The sequence below is a fragment of the Xiphias gladius genome, chromosome 8 (assembly GCF_016859285.1).
Source record: "Xiphias gladius isolate SHS-SW01 ecotype Sanya breed wild chromosome 8, ASM1685928v1, whole genome shotgun sequence".
NCBI lineage: Eukaryota > Metazoa > Chordata > Actinopteri > Istiophoriformes > Xiphiidae > Xiphias > Xiphias gladius.
This window is the reverse complement of record NC_053407.1, coordinates 22,064,679-22,086,347: the sequence shown is the minus strand read 5'-3', so window position 1 is coordinate 22,086,347 and position 21,669 is coordinate 22,064,679. Positions and strand designations below refer to the sequence as shown.

Sequence of the window (21,669 nt, the reverse complement as noted above, 5' to 3'; positions counted from 1 at the left end):
TGCTGAAGAACGTTACTGGGATTAGTATCTGAATTTCAGATTGTAAACCCTTTCACTACTTGTTTCTTTAAAAAAAAAAAAAAAGTAGTCACGTGTAATATGCTTTAAGTTATGTGCTAATGCCCAGCACTGGTCAGTAATAACACTTATAAAGCAAACAGAAAAAAAAAAAGAGTCCAGACCAGAGCCATCTTTACCCATGACCTCACACACAGGGCTCCGTGTCCCTGATGTTATGTGTATACTATTAGTGGAGCAGAAGAAAGATCCAAGGACCCCCTACTGGACTGTCATCAAATCTCATGAGTCATTGCCCACTTAAAGTTCACAGCTGTTAATATCCCAAATATTAGGCAGCTGTCTCCCGCTTGGCCTGTGACACTTATCACTACTGGATTAGTCCACTAGGTGACACGAGAAAATGCAAAGCCCTGCAAAGTGAAACGGTCAGCATTTTGACTTCTGGTCATACTTGGAGTAAAACATGATGAGTGCTGGGGAGTTGTGTGGCGTTCAGTCATGGTATGGAGACATATCAGGTGGCGGATCGATGTCTGTCACGCAGTAAGTGCTGGCATTTGATGTCAAAATGTTTCCTCTTGTCGACGGCCCTGGCCACGATGAAGTGTATTAAGTGAGTAATCCCACATTGACATTTTTTTAAAACCGATTTTTCCACTTGCTGGGAAAACAAAAGCATTTTTCAGGGGAAAAAAAAAAAAAAACCCAACACTTACCGGTGTGGAATGTGAGAATAACGTTGGGAGAAATCTGCGCCCACCAATGCTGTCGCTGGGGTGGATGCGCGATTGCCGGCAGACAACTGCAGAAAGGTTTCTCCCTGAAACCTAATCACTCAGGGACAGTCACATGACTTGTGTAGCAGGCGGCAAGTTGTGAGTGGAGTCACGGTGGATACTTCCTGGGCGTGAAACGCTCACATAGCTTCTGTTTAGGTCAACATTTATGAGTATGATGTCTCATTACAATTTATGACCCCCCCCCCCTCTCGGTGTCTGATCTTTTTTAAAGTCAATTTTGGCATTAAACATGATCCCACTTCGCTTGACTGTATGAGTTGTCTCCCCATTTTAGAGTAATTGATACCATCATGTGATTAATTATATTTGCTCCAGTCCTTTCCCTTTTATACCCTTCATGCATCCCAAAAACGCACACATGCAGCCCTTCTTTCCTCTCGTGTCTGTATCCCCACGGTCCTTATTAGCAGTGGAAACGTAAACAAATCCTGGTCTTCAAACAGAGCCAAACATGTGAATGGCTCTTGAGGGGATCAGCTGAGTGGTCACAAACTACAGACGAGGGAGTTTGTAATGTTCTGCATATTTGGAATCAGGCTGTTGCTTCCAAGGTGAAACCCATTTGCTGACTCACGTATGGTAAAAATCTGGGCTGCAAAAAAGACACAGAGCAGAGAGAAAAGAGGAGGCCGTTTAACACCTCTGTCGTTGTGAGCTGCTATTTTCAAATGGTAGAGAACACTCTGATACGAACAAAAATGACTGGGTAACACTTAAGAATTTGGTACACAAAATATTGAGTCATTACCAACAAAAGCTGAGTGGTAATTGATTAATCTCTAGTGTCTGAGTTACTCTGAATGGGACTACATAGTAGATATGATAACTTACTTCAAAACGCCATGTTACTAAAAGAGTGTACAATTTGTTCCTAGACATCCGAATCTACAACCTGAGCAGGTTGTTAATGAGTCATTCCTGATTAACTCTGAAACAGCTGTTCAGTGACACAAAACAAATAACTATCATATCAGCACTTAAAATTGCAAAGTTGGCTCATCAGGGATGAGATTTTTTTTTGCAGAGGCTCAGGAAATTTGGCCCTTCCAGTAAAGCTATGGTCCAGGTTTACACATCTGTTATAGAGAGTGCGCCAACTTTCTCGGTTCGGTAGACCTACTACTGCTGTAACAAATTAGAGAGGAAGGCATTAGAGAAGATGGTTAAGTTTGCATCTAAAACGACTGCCCCCTCTCCCAGATCACTCTCCTCAATTTACGAAGTTAGGCTTCACCAGAAAGCCTAGAACATTCTCGCCCAGCAGCTCCGGTCTTTGGAGAAAATGCCCTCTGGGAGGAGGTTCAGACAACTCTGCTTTGAATCTCATTCCCTGAGGCTGTTCGGCTCTTGAATGGTCAAACTCTGGCACATTGAGGCGCCTTGTGGTTTTAGATGGTTGTCTTTGTAATTATTTGATCTTTGCGTATTTTTAATAGGTTTAGGTTCAAAATGTATCGTTTTTAGCTTATTTTTTACATCTCCGCTACTTTGTGTATTTTAGAATGTTCTCATGTATATGGTTTTATTATTGGCGTGTTGTGTTGAGTGTATTTGTGTCTGTCCTGTTGTACTGTGAACACACTAAGGCAAATTCCTAACAACAGTTTGTTGTAGTGGCAATAAAAGTTAACTTAAACTATTTTCAAATTAATTAGATATTGGTGTCCACCTGAGAAATATACTGTACTTCCTATTTATTTACCATTACTTACCCTTTTTGTGTCTATGTGTAATGTGAAAGGGGTCGCTCGTAGTGAGGAACCCACAGAGCATTATCACCTGACTCTGCAGTTTCCATCAGCTCTCTGGAGCATAACATGTTTCAGCTATTTGTTCAGTCTTTCTCCTCTCACCAACCTTGTTTTAAGACGTGGCTGGGAGCCATTTTTTGTCAGTATTGTCATTCTGTGAGTAACAGGTTATTAGCTAAAGATATAACAACTTAAAAGGCCTTAATATGTCAAATGTGTGTTCTCAGGTGCAAAAAAAAAAAAAAAAAAATGCAGCTTTGGTGTAAAACCAGTAACAGGATAATTCAAAAATAGTAGCTATAATGAGTAACTAACATGTTTGTGATTAGAATTGAATGAGCATTCATTGGTTTGTGCCCCTTAGCGCCAATCAGTCAGGAACAACTAATTAAGAAAGTGTCAAATATGTAGATTCACAGATTTCTAGTACCAAACTGTTAGGTATGTTTCATTAACATACTGTGTCAAAGACTGTTCTCTTTTGTACTATTATCTAGTGTACGGTCCTCGAGCTCAGAGTTATTTGGGAACCTAGTGATGCTTTAATTATCATTTCGTTCCCAATGTGTTCCTCACTTGTCCCATGGTAAGTACTCAAAATTCTGTGAGCTGATAGCTGCCTTGCACAATCCTTCCTTGCTTTTTCCTGTAGTGTAATGACCTCAGCATTACGAAAATAAACAATGACCCTGCCGTGAAAAGAGGATATCGCAATACAGGATGTGTATTTGTGAAAGCGGCAAGATCTCCTCATTTATTTACAAAACTGTACAATTGCAAACCTTGTGGTTTCATTTCATTCAGGAAACGGAAATCTTTTTGTTCCCTGTCAATCTTTTTTTTGTTGTTTTGCCATAATATGATGATTCATCAGTGAGACAGTACTCAGGAGAGTGAGGAGTGAGTGCTACTTTGACGTTGTTTTACAGCTGTCTGCAGGGCTAAGACAGACAATGCCTCGCTCAGTGGGAACAGGAAAGAGGTTGACAGACCACTGTGTTTAAAGGGCACTTGGAATTCAGTGGCTTATGAAGCTTCGTTGTGGCAATGGGGGATGGAAGCTTCTTTTTTTGGGGGGGGGGCTTAAGCTGCAGTGCAAGCCAACACAAGTCTCAGGTGGCCGAGCTCCTTGATCACTGCACCATGAGAACCACCTGAACGGTCACAGAAGGGGGAGGGTGGGAGCAGAGATAGGACAGACTGGGGAGGTGTGGCCAGTATGTTATGGTAACTGCTTCAGTGACACAGTAACCTGTTATCTACACCCCAGTGACTTTTTCATTTATGCTCAGACGATTCAAAGTCATTGCACCACGCAGACTATAGTACAACATTAAGCGTTCAATACAAGTATTTATCTTGTTGCAACACAACACCTGCTATGTAATGCTATACAGTATTTCCCTAAGCTCTGTGGATTGTCGCGATGAACTTGTTGTCAAACAGAACTACAAAAATATACTCTGATGCATTGCAGTTTTTGGGAAACCCTCGTGAGGAACCATTCTTTGTGGTCATGTTACAATCTGTGTACCTCTCAGACGAGCAAATATGCATCACAGAAAGCAGAGGTTGCAACACTGAAAGGAGTGGCTGGTGAGAACAAGGCCCTGATGTATATCAGGAGGTATAGATCACTGTTATGACTGGAGAGTTCAAACCCACTGAACCATGAGATTGAGAGTGGCTCTGGAGCTGTTTGAGCTCTCAGGCCTACGCTTTGCTCAAGTTTGGGGTAAAACGGGGGGGGGGATTCGAACCCTGGATGATAAATCACCTGACATGTCAGTGTAAGAGCTTCCTCTGCTGCCTTTAGTGAGAGTGTACAGTGGGAATAACTGAGCAGTGCTTCGTACAGTAATTGTTGGAGAGTGCCAAACATATCTGGGCAGGAATCTCTGATACTGATTTTCCTAATGCCGATTCAGTGTAATATAATATGTTAATGTAATGACATGATATTTTTGTTTCAGCTGTATTCAAATGGGTCAGCCACCCTCTTTAATTTCTTTATCAAGTCACATTGTATATTTCCCTACCAATTAAAGTGGCGAAGTAAGATCATTTTAAGCAAAAATGGAGTAACAGCACGACATTGCCATGGCATAAATGAGTGTCAAAACAAAGCATTGAGTAAATGATTGACCAAGAACAAAAAGATCAACCATGGAAACCTTGAAGGGGAATAAAAAAACCATAAAATCAAATGTACATACTTGATGCATGATTTCCACTGATGTCTGGTTCACCACAATTGATTGCTCCCATTAGAGACAAACCCTTGGCTACATTTTTCACATACACACATAGCTGGGGCATTCTCTAGGTATACCTCTTTCCTTGGGCCAGCTGTTAATCTAAAAACAGGTGCAAGCATGTAAAATAGACATGCATTTACATCTACACCTGTAGTGGATACTTTAATCTAGAATGATCGGCAGTGAGGTGCAAAATTAATATAAAATGCAGGATACAAAGTTAGGATACTAACCTACAGCAAGCTGTAGCAGGATAGGAATTGCTAGTATCAATGCCACACTGCGTCTTAAAATCCTACCGTCTTTATATGTTAATTACTTAGATATTAAACTTCTTAACAATGGGGAAAAAGCCAAGACCTCACTCATTTGTCCTCCTCTCACCAAATCTTAACCTCCCGTTTCCTCTGACCATACAGGGTCAACTGTGACCAAGGGCCAAGCAAGGAAGAGGGCCGGTCTAGAATATATCATTGCTTATTTAAGACACTGAGACAGTTAAACATGTGGAAACCAACAAACCCTTGACGGGCGCTTTGTTACTAAGACATTGCTGTTTGATCTGTGAAGCAATGACCTCAATATGTGGGCAGTTAGGAGCTACCCGAGGGCATAACTTCCTGCTGCGTTTGGTTCGAGACATACGTTTAAGAAGTGGAAGTGTCACTGGCTTAATGGGGACTGATGCACATTAGTGCTCTTTATAACCATCACTGCCAGTGCAAAAGACAGATTGGGCCCTTTTGCGATGGGAGCACGCTCCAGATTCGGGGATTCAACGATGTATAAAGGCCTAAGGCAGAAACTGACTCTGTACATCTGGCAGAAATTGGGCAAGTTTCATCCATTAACCATGGCATCTGTGGAGCATTAATGAGTATGTGGGTAGCAACACTCACCCCAAATAAGCTACCCAGTGCAGTCATTTTGCTAACTGTAAAATGTTGCTGTAGGTGATAAAAGCCAGTTAGTGGCTAGGTGGGTGAAGTGAAGTTAAAGTGATAGCTCGAGGCCTTGGCACCAGTGTGCCAACCAGCACATGATCCAAAAGGTAATCTCCCTGCAGTGGCTTTTTATAGTCTGAGAAAGCTGCACATCTGGGGCTCATCATTATTTTCAGCCAGAAAAGTTTACTTTAAGCGTTTCAGAATCCTTTCTCATAGAACAGAAAACATATCTTTGAGCTCACCGTTTTTAAAAACAAATTTAATTTTTTAACTATCACCAGAGAGTTATTGGTCAGATCAAACATTAGCAAATTGTATACCCTGCTTTTGGACTGACAATTATACTACAAACATTTTTCAAACAGTATTTGTCTCTTTTTAAGACCTTTATCGCTGACACTGCTTTCTATAAAGCTATATGGAAATATGCCTTTCTGTCAAATTCAACTCTTTTTGAACATTCTCACTTATTGATGAAAGAACAGTGACAGTGGTTTAGTAGAATGAATAGCCTCACATGAGGCTCGGAGACTGAATGAATAACACATCAGGGAGGCATCAGACGACCTACAGTGGAGCGATTTTGCTCAAAGTAACAATAACTTCATCTCAGGAGCTCTGAAATTCAGATGCGGCTTAGCAAGCCTGACTTGTGCATTTGAATTGATTATATCCATCCTTTTATGCACATTGTCAACTGTAAGAAAATGGAATGTGTGAATCTTGTTGTTTTATTAGTTTGAACTGTTTCCAGATGTGCTTTCTGTTTTTTCTCTTTTTTTTTTTTGCCTCGGTTCAAGTTCATTTCGTAAGGTTTCATCGTGGCAGATGTTTACACATTTACTGTAGAGAGAGATCCCATAGATCGATCATGATGAGGAAACTCTGAGATGCATGGATTTTTCTACAGAAGAGTTAATCCATTAGATAAAATGCTGCATAAAATATTAAGAGAAAAAAAAGATACGTGGTTTTGTCTCATATTTTATCTGTGAACTCCAGCATATTAAAATACAACTAAACTTGAAGCTGTAAACCAGAGCAGTTTGGTCTACCACTGACCACGCCGTGATTTTAGCTGAAATGTGTCCATGAAACCACTAAGTTCCGAGAAAGAAAGACAGAGAGAGAGAAAAGAGAGAGAGAGGAGTGAGAGAGACACCTTTTAAAAGTAATAGCCATGACTTGGAGACTCGATGTTTTGTGTCAGAGACAGAGCTTACAGGATCCAAAAGTGTTTCCGGTGAGCCTACCGAGTCTAATTACTCACAATGCTGTGACATTAGTCTTCAGAGGACATGAAAAACAAGTCTTTTCACACGTCCATCAACTTTGTGTCAGACTTTACGTGCCCGAATCATTAGCGAGACGCTGACCACATCATGGCCAAGGAAGTCTACTTCCTCCATAGATGACAGTGAGGAATGGCTCATAATGCCCTCTGTGCTGATTACTCTGTACTTTGGGTGCCTAATATTTTCCCACGAGTTATAATTACAGACTACTGTGGATACATTTATAAAAGCCGGAATAAGACATGATATGTATGATACAGGCCTAACAGTATTAAATTCAAACTCATATCATAGTCCCTATCTGTGTTGCCAGTATTAAGACTATCACAGATACCAATTTAGACCAGAGTGTAAGAAGCTTCTACACACTGAGTTCCCTGTTCACTAGGTACACACCTGTGCACAGTACCTGCATGCAGTGTAGTCCCATACATCAACCCTCAAATAAATCCTTCCTTTATAAAGCCCATTATAGTTGGACTCCTCTTGATCTCTTTTGTCTATGCATAAAAACACAAACAACAATGACACAGTGACTTGACCCAATACCTCTCTGACAGTTTCAATAAAAGCTGATTCTGATAAAGTGTTATGTTGTTATATACAGTCAGTTATAGCCCAACTTATGGTAGATTTTTGAGGTCAATGCTGAGAGTTAAAATATTTGATATGCCGGGCTGATATTCTTTTTTGCTTAAAAATAAAATATAAACCAACATTTCTAATGAGGATCCATTAAATTTGTTAATTAAAGAGCTGTTGACCAAGCTATGTACTGAGTGGGACATTTTACTGTTGAAAAATAAACCTGTCAGCAAAAATGTTGGGAGTGTTACGGGAAAACTGTAATCGACTACTCATTACATATTAATCACCGAAAAAGTAATCAAGTAATTAATTACATGACACGCTACTTTTGTGACTCAGCTCAGTCAGAGCTGCCTTAAACAACCGCAAATCCTCGACACTTACACATTGAATTTTCTGTAGGTGTAGAAAGAGAAAATGAGACATTTATGCTTTAACAAGCAGCCAGCCCGTGTTTTATTTACTGACCTGCAACAGCTAGCTTGATGTTGGCCCAAGTGAAGCCTCGGGGGTTCGCACACCCTCCAGCTCTGAACAAAAGCAGCTGATTTCTCATTTCCCCATCAAAGTCCCGCTGAGACAGTGGAGAAAAAAAAAAAAAACAACCTCCCAACAGAGTGTCACTGGGATTAGTAAATGTGATGTCATTTGTCAATTTCAAACTGGAATCCCTTGCAGTACACTACTGAAAAAAAATGATCACGTATAGGGAGCTGAAGCCAAGACCTCACATCTGGGCTAGCCGCTGTTCCGCTAGTTTCCGTAACTCAATGCGGTCTCTCATTCGGCATTTTACTTTCATGGGTCTCTATGAAAAGATGAAGCGTGTGCGTGGGGTTTACTTTCCCTTTTCCGAGACAAATCTGCTTCCACTACAGCAGTCGCTCAAAGAAAACTGAAACCTTCCTGATTCTGATATATTAAGCAGCGACTACTTTGCGAGCATTCGAAAAAAACCCCACAGCTCTCCTGATCGAAACTACATGTGCGGCAGCGCGGGTAACTAGCGTCATTGTGACCTGGTTTAGTCCAAGTCCATAAAACTCACCGGCGCTCTCCTCCAAAGTCGTACTCTAAACTTTGTAGCCGTGATCACCGCTGTCTAAAAAACGTCTGCGGCATTCAGTCCTCTCTGCCCCGCTGTTATTTCGGACATGTCCGAACTAATCGCAGCCCCCTCGACTCGCCCGTGGACTCGTCTCTTCTGCCGAGCTGTGATGTTTAGCCCGCGAACATCTGAGGCTTATGGGAGCTGGTGTTCGTTAAAGGCTGCTGAAAAACATAAATACTGGATAAACAACGATATTAGATTGTTTACCCAGGACTTCGGGTGTCTCATCGGCTCTCCACTGTGGTAACACATTACTGAATAGTGCGTTGCTGCTTATCGGTGCTCTCTGGTGGACAAACTATATAATGGAGACACTGTTTCCAAATGACCTTGTATCTTTGGTGTTTCTGTGCTGCGTTTTTTTTTTTTTGTGTGTTACTCACTGGCTGCGATTTTGCCCAAACCGATATCATCAACGACAAGTTAATATCGGGCGGATTTATTGACCCATTCGGCCGATATAGGTCTGGCCAATATATCAGTCTAGCTCTACAGTCTAAAGCTTGAAACCAAATATGAACTCACAAGTTACCACCTCAAATGCATCACAAGTCTCTGGAATAGCCTTGTAAGCCCTTTATTTTAATAATTCTTATCATAGGGGAGTTTGAACAAGGTCAGTTTAGTATTGCGGGGCATAGTCTCAGTGTCTTCGATAGCGTTATTCGCCTCTTACGTTGGCCGAGGACAGACGATTCTGTTGCTTGGGCTCATTTTCGCGTACCGAGCTGGCGCTCTAGTTGATTTCTAGGCTTCTTCCAGCCTGCCCCGTGTGTGGTGGTCGAGGCGCCCTCACCATTGGCTCGGGGAGCCTATAGGGGCGTTGCTTTGCAGTCGGTGAGTGGTTAGGGTGCACGGGGTGTTCTAGGGATGGCTAAGGGAAAGCGTACTTGGCACTGATCCCTCCTTTCAGTATAGACTGCAGTTTACATTAGGCAGCATTTTTTTTTTTTTTTTTTTTTTTTGGTTTGTGTGTGTGTGTGTGCGTGTGTGTGTGTGTGTGTCAGGGGGGGGGATGATTGTGTCATAAATAGTTCGCGTTCATAGAGGGTAGTGGATGCATGTTTAGCAATGCGATGAGGCCAGTGCACTTTGCAAGACTTGCGCTGCAGAGAGCCTCCGCGGATCCCACGACCTGTTGCTGCTGACAAGCCGGGGGAGAGGGAGTGAGGGAGCAGGGAAGCCGCTCGGGAGAGACGGAGGGTACTGCCTTGGAGACGACAGCCCGGGTTTCTTCGCGGAGGGAAATCATGCAGTTTGCAATCTGGCTGGTTGGACTAATGTGTCATCTGTCAGCACTCGCCCGGGACACTTTGCAGTACCGATTGCACCCAAAACAAGGTAGCGTTCCGTTCTGATTTGTGTGTAGGCTTAAGTGATACGGTCGGAGGTGTTTTAGCAGAAGTTTGGGGTGTCTGAGAGAGATGCCTGTTGTACAGTGGGATTGGCAGGGCTGCAGCTGCATCGACGCAGTGCTGTTAGTCCCGCTACTTTGTCTCGAAATCTCAGCTTTCCCTGACTTTGTCCCCTCTCCTTTGCAGAGGGCTTCGTCAAGCAGCTGTCATCGTACGAAATCATCACCCCGCTCCGTGTGAATGACTTCGGAGAATCGTTCCCCCACACAATGCACTACAGAAGGAGACGGAGAAGTTTGAATGACGACCTGTCGGGCTTGCGGGTTCACTACCGGATCGACGCGTTCGGGGAACGCTTCCACCTCAATCTGACCGCGGACTCCGGCTTCATCGCGCCCTCTTACGCAGTGACACACTTGGGAGAGGAGCGGAGCGACGGCACGGACTCCTACTTCCACGACCCGGGCGATATGCGCCACTGCTTCTTCCGCGGACACGTCAACGCCGGCAGCGAGTACCCGGCCGTCTTCAGCCTGTGCACTGGCCTTGTGAGTATCGACTTTGTACTACCTTTTAAGCCCCTTGTCCTGGACGACGGGCCTCCACGCTACCTCCCGTCGTCCCACCCGTTCAGTCACCCCCCCCCGCCCATAACCCGCAGCTCCGGTGAAGTAAAGGGAGCGTACGCGGGAGCAAGCGGTGGTGGACTTGTGCCACCGAGGAGGAGAGCGTCCGACCCCGCATCTCACCGCCCGTGGGGGGGGGGGTGCGGCTGTTTGCAGAGTGCCAGTCTGGGCAACGCGGTGGTGTAGTGGGAGAGAATGGGGGCATCCACTCTGCCGAAGTGCTCTTGAGCAAGAGGCTCTGAAAAGCTCCAGCTAGGGATGCTGTTCCGTGACTGACCCCACCGGGTGAACACCGAGGGCAGGGCAAGCAAAAAAGACCGATTTTTTTGATAAAGGATCAGTCACTTCAGTAATTTATCAATCACAAAAGCCAAACATTTGCTATTTCCAGCTTCTCAAGTGGGACGGCTTGCTGCTTTTTCGGTTTTATATCACTGCACATTTAATATCTTTGTATATGGGACTCTGGTAGCTATGTGAAGATGCCACCTTGGGTTCTGGGAACTTGTAATGGGAGTTTTGTTTTTTTTTTAAATGTTTTTCACTTTTCAGAGAAGTAATTGGTTCATGGAAAAAATAATCATCAGATCAGTCGTAAATTAAAGTATTAGTTGCAGCCCCAAACAGACATGATCATTCAGTCTAAAGCAGCCGTTTGCTTCTTGATTGCCCTTTATCTTATCTTTTAGATATTATGGGGCTTTAATGGAGTTATTGGGTAATAATGAGTTCACAGCCCCATTATGCCATATGAGGATCCTGATGCCTAAGTCATTTAATTTGTGTGAGAGAATCTGATAAGTGTTGAAGGGGATGACTTCATGGGTCACATAAGGTTACCGGTCCAGGGGCAGGGGGTTGACCTTAGTCGCGCCGGCCGGATTCTGGTGTGGGGGGTGTTTGGTTGGCCACTGCGACACAGACAGGAGGAACATAGCCTGGGAGTCCCCCCCCCCCATCATAACCCCTATCAGTGACATAATCCTTATTTTAGATAGTTGCACTGTGTACAGTACCAGGATAGCATGTCGCAGAATAGGTGTCAGCTGCACTTTGAGGCTTTTTGAACCAGTACATTCACAGTGCATGTAGTGATTGTGCTCCTCCTGAAACCTGGCATAATGACTAAAATGATTGTGCATCATCTCTTAGTGGGGATTAACTCCCATTCAGTGTGGCTTTTGAGAAAATAGACCACCGCATAAAGTGTTTTGTCGTGTTTGTATAGCAATTTAAGACACGAGGTACGCTGGAATTATCAGGGTAATAAGCTTTTAATTGCCCCTCTGCCCAACTTTGATGTATGACTCGCTTATCCAAACATGTTTGCATCCTTTTTCAAGCAATCTTTGTTGCTTATCCGCATCATCACTCATTGAGAATGACAGGACAATGGAGACAGCACCAGAGGCTATTGGGTCATAAATGTGCCCACATCTGATCACTGCGGCTTAATGGCCAGGCACATTTTGTTGGGATGAGGTCATTAAGGAATAATTAAGCCCTAAAACAAAGGGGTCATTCTAGAAAAAGCAGGTTCCCCTTTCGTTTAGAATTGCTCAAAGCCTTCCCCAGGGGGGAATGGGGGTGGGGGTGGGAGGGGGTGAGGAGCTTTTGGCCTTTTCAAAGTGAGCTGTGACAGGCAGAAAAGAGGAGAAATGCTGTGAAGAGGAGACAACTGCCAATGGAGGTTGTGGGGAACTTAAGGATTGCTCACACTGTGGGAAATGTTAGTTCCTGAACCTGAACATAATAGAAGTGTGTTTTGAGTGACTCTGTTCTGGGAAATGAAGCTATCTTCATTCCAGCACCAAGTGATGTACCTCTGTGCAAAGAGCAGACTCATGACAACTTTATGTCCTATTTAACCTCACAGATTGACTGCTGTTGGATGACTCAGAACCCACAGGATTTGTGGACGAGTGTCTTTGCGGGATTTAATAAAACAGATGTGTGCCAACAGTCATTCCATCCATGTCATGAGTGTGACTTTGCTTCAAATAAGAGCCCCTCACTTGTAAGGTCCAGTTCAGCACCCGCTACTGAACAGCAACAATTGTGTCTGTCCAGACTTTTGCCAGATTTGCTGCTGAGCTAATTCTGGGAAACCCCGAACTATGCACCCCTCCATTGACTAAATGGAGCATTTGTCTGCTAAGGCTTCTGTTAACACCACATGAGAACTTTATAAAGGCTCAACCATCGTCATCCAGTTTAAGTTAACTCACCATAGATAGTGATTTACAATATACAGGTAAACATCTGCCAGTTGTGACACTGTATAAATCATTGATTACATTTAGATCAGATCCGATTTCGATCTTAGTTGTAGCAAAACTGCAACCTTCTCATGTTTAATTAAAAAGTACCTAAACTTCATGCATGAGTAATTAGACAAAACTTTGAAGTCTCACAATCAGTTGAGACAAAACTGAATGTTTTAAGACAGCTATTAAACTAACATGGACAAGAAATCCTTGAAGTGCTCCAAAAAGTAAATTCTAACATCTTTAATTCCATGACAATTGGGCAACATCATTCATCAACTGTCGTTTTGAAGCTTAAAACAGAATATTGGTTTTACCGATGGGATGGTTCATATGACTTGATATAACATAATTTTATGAGATCTCAAGTCCACTAGGAAATGTCAGCAAATTTTGACCCTCCAGATTCAATGTTTTTTTTGTTTTGTTTTTTTTCACTTTCGAGGAAGTATGGTATATACTTGCAAGACAACTAATCCTTCACTCTTTGAAAGGTGGAGAGGAAAGGTACACATACATTTTGTACACGTTTTCCATATCCGATTCATGTTTTCCATTGTCAAGCGTCCATCACTTGTGGGGATGGTTATGGAGTAATGCTGCCTTAAAGATGACATTCCAGTGTCCAATATCCTGTTTAAGTGTGTGCATGAAATTACCATACAAACACCATTGTGCCTCATGGCCGAGTGAGCTAAGAAGCTTTGTGAGGGACCGAGCTGCCAAATCAATATTAGCATTCCTCTGTCAGCAGCTCTGTCCATGTATGATGATGTCACTCCTCCCAGTGTCAGGTCGTGAGGGGAAATGCATTTTCACAGTTATAACAAGCACTCCAACTTAACAGGTGTGAATTGGTTTACTGCAGTACGATGACTTACCTTAGCATCAATAAATGTATACAAGGCTTAAAATATCCCACAATTGTCCTTGATTCTCATGGTTGCAATTTCACCAATGACTGACAGTGAAATATTACAGATATTCTCTGACCTTTCTGAGTCAGCATGTTCTTTCCATGTGCTCCTGCCAAAAAACAGAACTTGTTCAAAAGCATGGAAATAATGTGCACAGTGGTGCTCAGGGGCAAAACAGAATGACTGCAATTAGACCTCCACCTCTTTAAAGGAAGCTATGCCCCAATCTGTAAACTAAACCTACACAAACACAGTACAGTGTGCACACATGCAAGCACACGCTTACTCATACCAAAACCATCAATGACATCTCTTTTTTTTGCTCTAGATTGGAACTTTTACGACACAACATGGTGAATACTTCTTGGAGCCTCTTTTAAATGCTGCGGGGGAGGAATATGACGAAGAGCACAACAAACCTCATCTTGTCTATCGACATGAGAGGAAGAGGAACATCTCGAATACCTCCACCAACACGGAGCCCTGTGCTGCCTCAGGTAACAGACTACTGACTGCCTAACTATACTCTCTGTAACCACTGTCTGTCTGATTTTCACCCACAAACACTTACGTCCTGATGACCTGCATTCACTTTCTGAGCCATGGCAATAAACACTGCCTAAAATGTAAATTATACTCAGTCATGATCTTTGGCTTGCAGGATACCCAAAAGATTTCAGCCTCGATTAAGGGGTGTTACCGAAACTCCTCAGCTTAATTGAGCTCCAGCACCGCCTTGTATTTTTACTTGTGTTCTGCTGGAGCATTCAATCCCAAGTCTGTGGCAGGAGCTCTGGGGGAAGGAATAATTAGTTTTTTTTAGTTTGCAGTTGCGATGAAAAGAACTGGAGAGGTTTTCCGCTTGGGAGGCTGCTTGAAAGTTCCCCCGATTTCATTAGAATTTTTATGGTAGAGGCCTTTAGGTGGTGGAGAGGCCCTCAAGAGAAAGCACGGTGACCAAGTGGAGTTCACTATGATCGAATGCCTTAGAGTTGTCCTCGCAGGGAGCTCCGTGGGCGGCTTTTGTTGTGGGATGTGATAAATCTTTTATGTACAGACCGCTTGATTTGCTTGTTGTCTGAACCCTGCCATTGTTGCCTGGTGGTGGCCATTGTGTGTGGCGGCAGTTTAAAGAACTTGGACTGACCTGATGGGCCAGGCCAATACCCCCTTAATATGCTTTGCCCTTTCACTCATTCAGCCTGTGTGTGGTAAACAGAGGCTGAGAAATCTGGAGGGTCTCTCAGCCCCCACTCTGAGGCACTTTTAAATATACTCTCCCTTAAGAAGTGGGTGAGTGTAGGCTTGGTGAATGACACCGGACTTCTAATGTCCCAGGAATATCCGTTGTCATTCAATTGTTTATGTCTATGTCTGTTATCATTTAATATCTACTTATCCTGATGAGACACAGTGAGACACATCCTGACTTTTCATCTCATAACGTTAAAACATAAACCAATATAGTCCTTGTGGGAATTAGATTCAGTGTACAGCAGGAGCTAGTAGGGAGGAAGATGCATATATGGATGTGACACCTGTAGGGCTTCATCAAAGGGCAGCAGGTAAACAATGAGCAGGAGGATTAAAAGAACCTAGCGGGGTTGGGTTAGGACTATGAGGTGTCCCAGGCTGCGGCTCCTCAGCTTTATCAGATAGGAACCTCTCCAGTTGCAGCGATAAATGGGCTCTTTGAAAGCCTCACCAAGCCAAGACTAACAGGCCTGTCCTGTCTTTTTATGGAAAGGAAGGAGTGCAGTAGACGCTGCTACTAGCAGGTTAGATATAAACACTGGCCTGGCGTGTGTCGTTCTGCTTGCAGAACACTTGTAGTTGCTGCTCTGGTTATGGATTTGGACATTTGCCTCTTGGTTTTGGACGTATGGGTTATACTCCTTGAGAAAATGTTTAGCTCTGTGTCCTGTGGTCTTATCCCTCTAGTTCTTCCTTTCCATTTACGCTACACATTGCATGTCTGTGCTGTATGTCTGTCTCTAAAGACTCTTTCTCTTCTTTATGTTCCTCATCAGACTAAATCAGTCTCTAAATATGGTGCTCCTAACCACAACCTAATTGCTGAGGGAGAAAAGAAGTGTCGAGACTCACAAGACCACCAAGTAGAATCCTTGTTAGCTGAAGAATTAAAACCTGGTACTCCTAGGAGCAGTATTTTTGGACTGTGCCCTTAAAGCTGAAGTTTGTACCCTTCTGTATGTTACAGCAAAGGTGATAGAGCATTTTGTGTAAACATTGTGAGAAGTTTCACTTTGTCATTACTGGATTGCAGTGAAACTCTAACTGGCTGTCCCAAGCTGATCAACATTTCTCAGTGGCAGATTATGAACTGTCTCTAACCAAACTAAGTGCACTGTTTTTATAGATAGTATATAATGAGTTGCCAGTAAATTAGCAACACATTTCTTTCTAACATTTTGTCAACCTCTAAAATATTACAAAACATTATAATTCAATGCAATTACATAGCACGACAATCTATAAAATGACTAAAGAATTTAATCAACATTTCTCAGAAGTCGTTATAAAAACTAAACATTCATAAGGGTACAATTTACCGTGGAGCTGTTGTACCTAATAAACTGGTACTTAGGGGTTAACAGAAGACATGCATTTGAATTCAGTTTAGTGCTTTTCAGTTTTCAGTATAACTCCCACAGAACCGGATTCAAGTTAAGAAACAAAAGTTTCTGATTTATCTCATCGTGTAAACCTGTATTGTTAGCGGGGTGCAGATTCCTTTCCCAGTACCTTCTCTCTCTGAGGAGCTATACGAGCACTCTTTGTCAGGGTCAGTCATCCTCTCTCTCTCTCTCTTTCTTTCTCCACTTTATGTTCCTATGAAGAGGACTCTTGTTTTAAATCAAAAGTGGGAGCTGGAGTTTAATTGCTAAGGGTTTTTTTTTCAGTTTTGGGACATTGAAGAGGTTTGCAGTTTTAGAGGCCTTGTAGGTCCAAATATTGTGCAAACACATGAAAAGGCAGAATGGCTAACAATGCGTCCAATCTGTTAGCCAGACAGCCTCTTCCCTCTGTAACGACTTTGTTTTGCAAGACTCATACTCACTGTGGTGACTATTATTTTTTATCTGCCTTTCTCTTTGCCGTGTCCCAAAAGAAAACATCTTTTTGAAAATGACAAAGATGAAACGTGCTGCGTTTTATCAAGCAGAACTCCAGGAAACAAAATGTGTATCAGCAGAGAGATACATCTGGTGAGATAAGCGTTTCCCTCAGATATGATGTCTTACAGTACTGCTCTGGTGCGCTACAGACACTGCCAAAAAAACAACTGGGACTTCTGTATTTAAAGGCAATAAGAGTTTCCAAAGTTTGTACAGTCTCTGCACACCTTTGCAAAAATATGTTGAAAGGAGAGGAAGGCTATTTTTCCACATAGATGAATTTAACACAGATGAAGTTTAGTTTTCAATTTTTCGCTTGTCCTCGGTGACAAGTACAAATACTTGACTTTTTCGCAGATGTGCCGTCACTACCCGTGAAGTGTCAGCAGTAGAAGTGTTATGATGAGGGCTTTTAAAGTGTTACCTTGATGGAAAATGATGTTTTGTTATTACAGCAGTCCTGACATGGCTATATACTGTCCTCAGCTGCTTTTCACCACTGTGTGTGTCCATGCGCTATTGATAAAGCAGCACACAGCATCATTCTATGTGCTGTTCAATGGATGAGAGTTTTAAATAGGTTTTAAATGCGAGGTGTAAGACTAACACTGTAATTAAGATATATAAGAGCAAATGAAATAATCTGCATAACTTTTGAAATTAGGCCTCTTTGACTGACATTGCTGGAAACTGTATCAGTCCTCTTTCTCTGTCAGCCAACCTGGGTGGCATCCCTGCTGTTTGGAATACCTCAGGAGAAGATAGCTGTTGAGGGGGTGATTAATGTTTTAAAGTCACAGTGTGGCATGTTGTGCCTGGTTCTGGCTTTTAAAAGCCTCAGGGGAAGAAGCTTAGCGGGCTCAAATCACAACACAGCTCCGACCTTAATGACACATTCTACAGGGCATCTGTCTCCGAGCTTGCATGTGAATCCCAGTGTCGTCCTTCGATAGAGATAGCCACAAGGATGAGGGTGGCTACAGATAGGGGCAGATTCTTCTCTCGTTCTCTTCCCTTTGCGCTCTAAAATCCATGTGAAGACAAGCAAGAGACGGAGGGAAAGGGAGCTGTGCAGTATCTCTTTCTCACAGTCACTGGCTGCGAGTCTCAAGCTGTGGGGCGTCATATTTTGTCTGAATTAGAAACAGTTTATTGAATACAGACAGCTTGACATCAAACATTAGCAGCTGAAAATCCAAACACCAGTGCTCCAGTGTTGGCTCCCAAGCTTTTCACCAGATTTCTTGATGGCTAACTGAGGGCAGCTGGGACAGTGAAGTGACTTCCTTTGATGCGGCAATACTTGGCACACATGGCATCTGTGCCCCCTGACCCTCAACACAATCATTGTATGGGAGTCCCCCCTTGGTGCCCACTGTGTATACATGGTAGTTCAAATGCTAGCATCAGGTTTTTGGTCAATGGGTTCATTTACATGGAAAAATGCCCTCCCCCGCCTGGGGTTTGAACTAGCCGACTTGAATCGCTGCCCGCTCTCCCTTTGCGCTTTCATGTATGTGAATGGAAGCACTTGTTGATTGTGACCTCACTTCCCTCTTTGTTTGGAGTCACTCAGTGGACGGGTGGATGTGACCTTGAGATTTTCCCCTCCTAGAGGTGCGTGGTTACGGGGCTTGCTGGCTTGTTTGCTGGGACTATGTATGTATTAAGCTCTTTGTTTTCCTCTTAACTCCGGCTCTTGACAGGGGTCAGGAAAGGTGGCCAGCCAGGGTGTGATGGACGGGTGCTGATCACTCAGACAACCTCTCTCACCTTTAGGGGTCTGGCTTTAGATGGTGTGGATCCTATGAATGTCAGATGGCTCCAAAAGGCTTAGGCTTCGTCTGTGCCCTCATGCCCCCTGGAGAGACTGAGCCTCCCCCATTCCAGGAAGTACCTATTGTTACTGGGGAAAAAAGTTTGTTTTGGGCTTTTGTGTGCATGCATAGATGTGGTTTGCTTGTGAGTGTGTGTTTGCATCCATCAGGGCAGCACATCATCTCCCTGGCCTGTCAATGGACCATGTATCTCACTGAGTATTGGGGAATTGCTGACTGAGTAGTACAGAGGAATTGAGAAAGGAGCTTCTTTCTTCATGTGTTTGAGCAGTCCTGGCCTGCGCTGCATGTGTCTGTCGGTCTTGCTCCATAGCTTGGCAGAGGCCCCTGTCTTTTTCTTGTGCTCCCACTGCCCGCCTTTCTCCTTTTACACCTGCTTCTCTAAAGTAGAATTTCTTCTGTCTTTTGATTGTCATTTTGAATGGACGCAACATTTTCTTTGGAACACCAAGATGATAATATTAGTCTTAATTTTCGAATGAGTTGATAAATCTCTTTTGCCATTTGCTGACTGCGAGTCCTGAACCAACGTGTGTATTAGTTCTGAGTAATGTGCAAGTTTTCCCCTCAGGCATGATGCTGTGCCCCATCATTGCCTCATATTTCATAACACTACATGACAATGATAGTGCAAGCAGCTAATAATATGGTCTTTTGCACTCACTGTCATCTGACTTTAAGATAACAGATACTCTGGACAGGGCCGAACAGGGCTGGGCAGCTATAGACAGTCTATAACTTTAATAGCTGCCATGTGTCTGCCTGCCCCGAGGCCTCAGCCTCATTGAACCCAATGTGTTGTGTTGTGTCGGGAGTTCCCGTGACAGATTCCAGCTGGGGCTATTTTCTGCCGCTGTCTACTGTCTGGGCATTCTTAGCAGATGGCGGCTGATTGGAATGGATAGAGCAACTTGAGTGACAGTGTCTGACTGCATGGTGGCATGGGTGACGGTAAGGGGTGAGAGGGGGTGACAGGTGAGCGACGGTTTCCTACTGAGGTGGACTGGGGAGAGGCATTGGCCAGTGAAACATTAGTGTCATCGCCTGGGGCTCTGGCTGTTTATCACCAAGGAGGCCAGACATCACTCAAAAACTGCGGACCTACTTTGGCTTTGTCAAGGCAAAACAATTGTTGAAACTGCTGTTTCGGGGTCTTAAATAGGTTTTTGGTTTGTTTGAAAATATGGTAGATGTAATGCATCCATATTGACTGTACTGGAGGAGCGATACCTATTATTCCTATTAACTTACCGACTTCTACAATTTCATTGACTATAGTCACACTTGGTTTCCTTTTTTCTTTGTTTACAAGCTGTATAATCTGAGACATATGCTGCATATGCTGTTCTTAATTCTGGTTTAATCAACTTGGGTCTCATATTCATGGCTTGCAGCTTAGCCATCATTTCGGTTATGATAACATTTACTCACCAAAGTAATTGCTGAGATCTGGTGAAGTTTGAAGTCTGTAAAGTTTGATGACATTTGGCAGCCATCAGCCAATCAGAAAGATTGTCTAATATCAAGTGTATTTTGATGCAGATCCAGATCCAGATGAAGATTTAGAAACAGTTTCTATTATTCAAACTGCAAACTGAAGAGGTTCGTGCAGCCTTGATGGAGATTGGTGGAGGATGAATTTCTTTACTTTTAAAACTGAATGACAGGGGCATCTTAGTTTGAAAGAGACAAAGGAAAATACTCCAGGCCCATGGCCACCATAGGAGTCCAGAACCATTAGTAGTGTTTTGTCTCCTCAAAGGAGGGCTGCTACTCCAAACACATTCTTTAGCTGACCACCATGCTGTCTTTAGCATTTCTCTGAACTGAGAATATCAACTGAACTCTGAGAGCACTGTAAGTGTACAAAGCCCACCTTGTTCCAATGAGGTCAAAAGCCACGCCACTTCACTTTTAAAAGCCTTCTTCAGCAGCAACAATTAGCTGCCTTTGCTTCTCTCTGTCTAGCCACAGAATTGCACTTAATTGTGCCTCTGTCTGCAGGAGTGTCAACATTTTTCCCACTCAAGTTGTACTGTCAGTGAAACTGCAGTAACTGGAGTGCCTGACCTCGTATAGAAGTTGCTACCTATAGTCAATGTAAGGTATACTGTCTATTTAACCGGCAACCGGGGAAATGTGGTGCTTCAACTCTCAGCAGGCCATTGTAAAAGAATTTTAATTAGTTCAACAATGAAATGTGTGTTCCCCATTGTTGGGCCCTTGGCATTGACACTTTTGACAGAGAACTGAAGGGGGATTAAAGAGCAGCTCTATTATCTAGGTTGGACGGTCTGCATGTATATGAATGGGCTCAAACATAACGTACATACACCAGCATCAAAATGCTTCCATACTTTAATGTTTATGAAATGTGAATAAATGCTTAAGTGAAAACATGTACGCATTCAAACAAACTGAAATCTTGAAATGTGTGTGAAACTATTCAGTCATAACTGTGTGAAGTACTTGATGTGCAATTAAACATGTCATTGAATGAATAGATGACCATTGTTTAGGATATTCTTTGTGCTTGGTTATCTTTTGGCACAATGAATAAAAGGTTTTGCAAATTTAGAAGTCAAGTAGGCGTTGGAGGAGAAAAGTGAATGTGGTGTGGGTCCCGTTTTAGATATAGTATGTGCATGTTGGAGCCAACAAAATTACAACATTTCTAAATGCTTACACTCATGCTGTGCAGGGCTCACTTTATTCTTCTCTGTTATAAAGAACCTCTGGAGTTCAGTTTTTTAGG

At 43.1% G+C, this 21,669-nt stretch overlaps 1 protein-coding gene across 1 annotated transcript in view; it reads left to right on the top strand.

Moving 5' to 3' along the window:
• Positions 1-9,842: 9,842 nt before the first annotated feature.
• LOC120792988 (A disintegrin and metalloproteinase with thrombospondin motifs 20) overlaps positions 9,843-21,669 on the top strand; it is an 80,973-nt gene continuing 69,146 nt past the window's right edge. Inside the window, exons 1-3 of the mRNA XM_040132475.1 lie at positions 9,843-10,112; positions 10,313-10,674; positions 14,265-14,433. Coding sequence (XP_039988409.1) covers positions 10,022-10,112; positions 10,313-10,674; positions 14,265-14,433 — 622 coding nt within the window. The 5' untranslated portion in view covers positions 9,843-10,021. The remainder of the gene's footprint in view (positions 10,113-10,312; positions 10,675-14,264; positions 14,434-21,669) is intronic.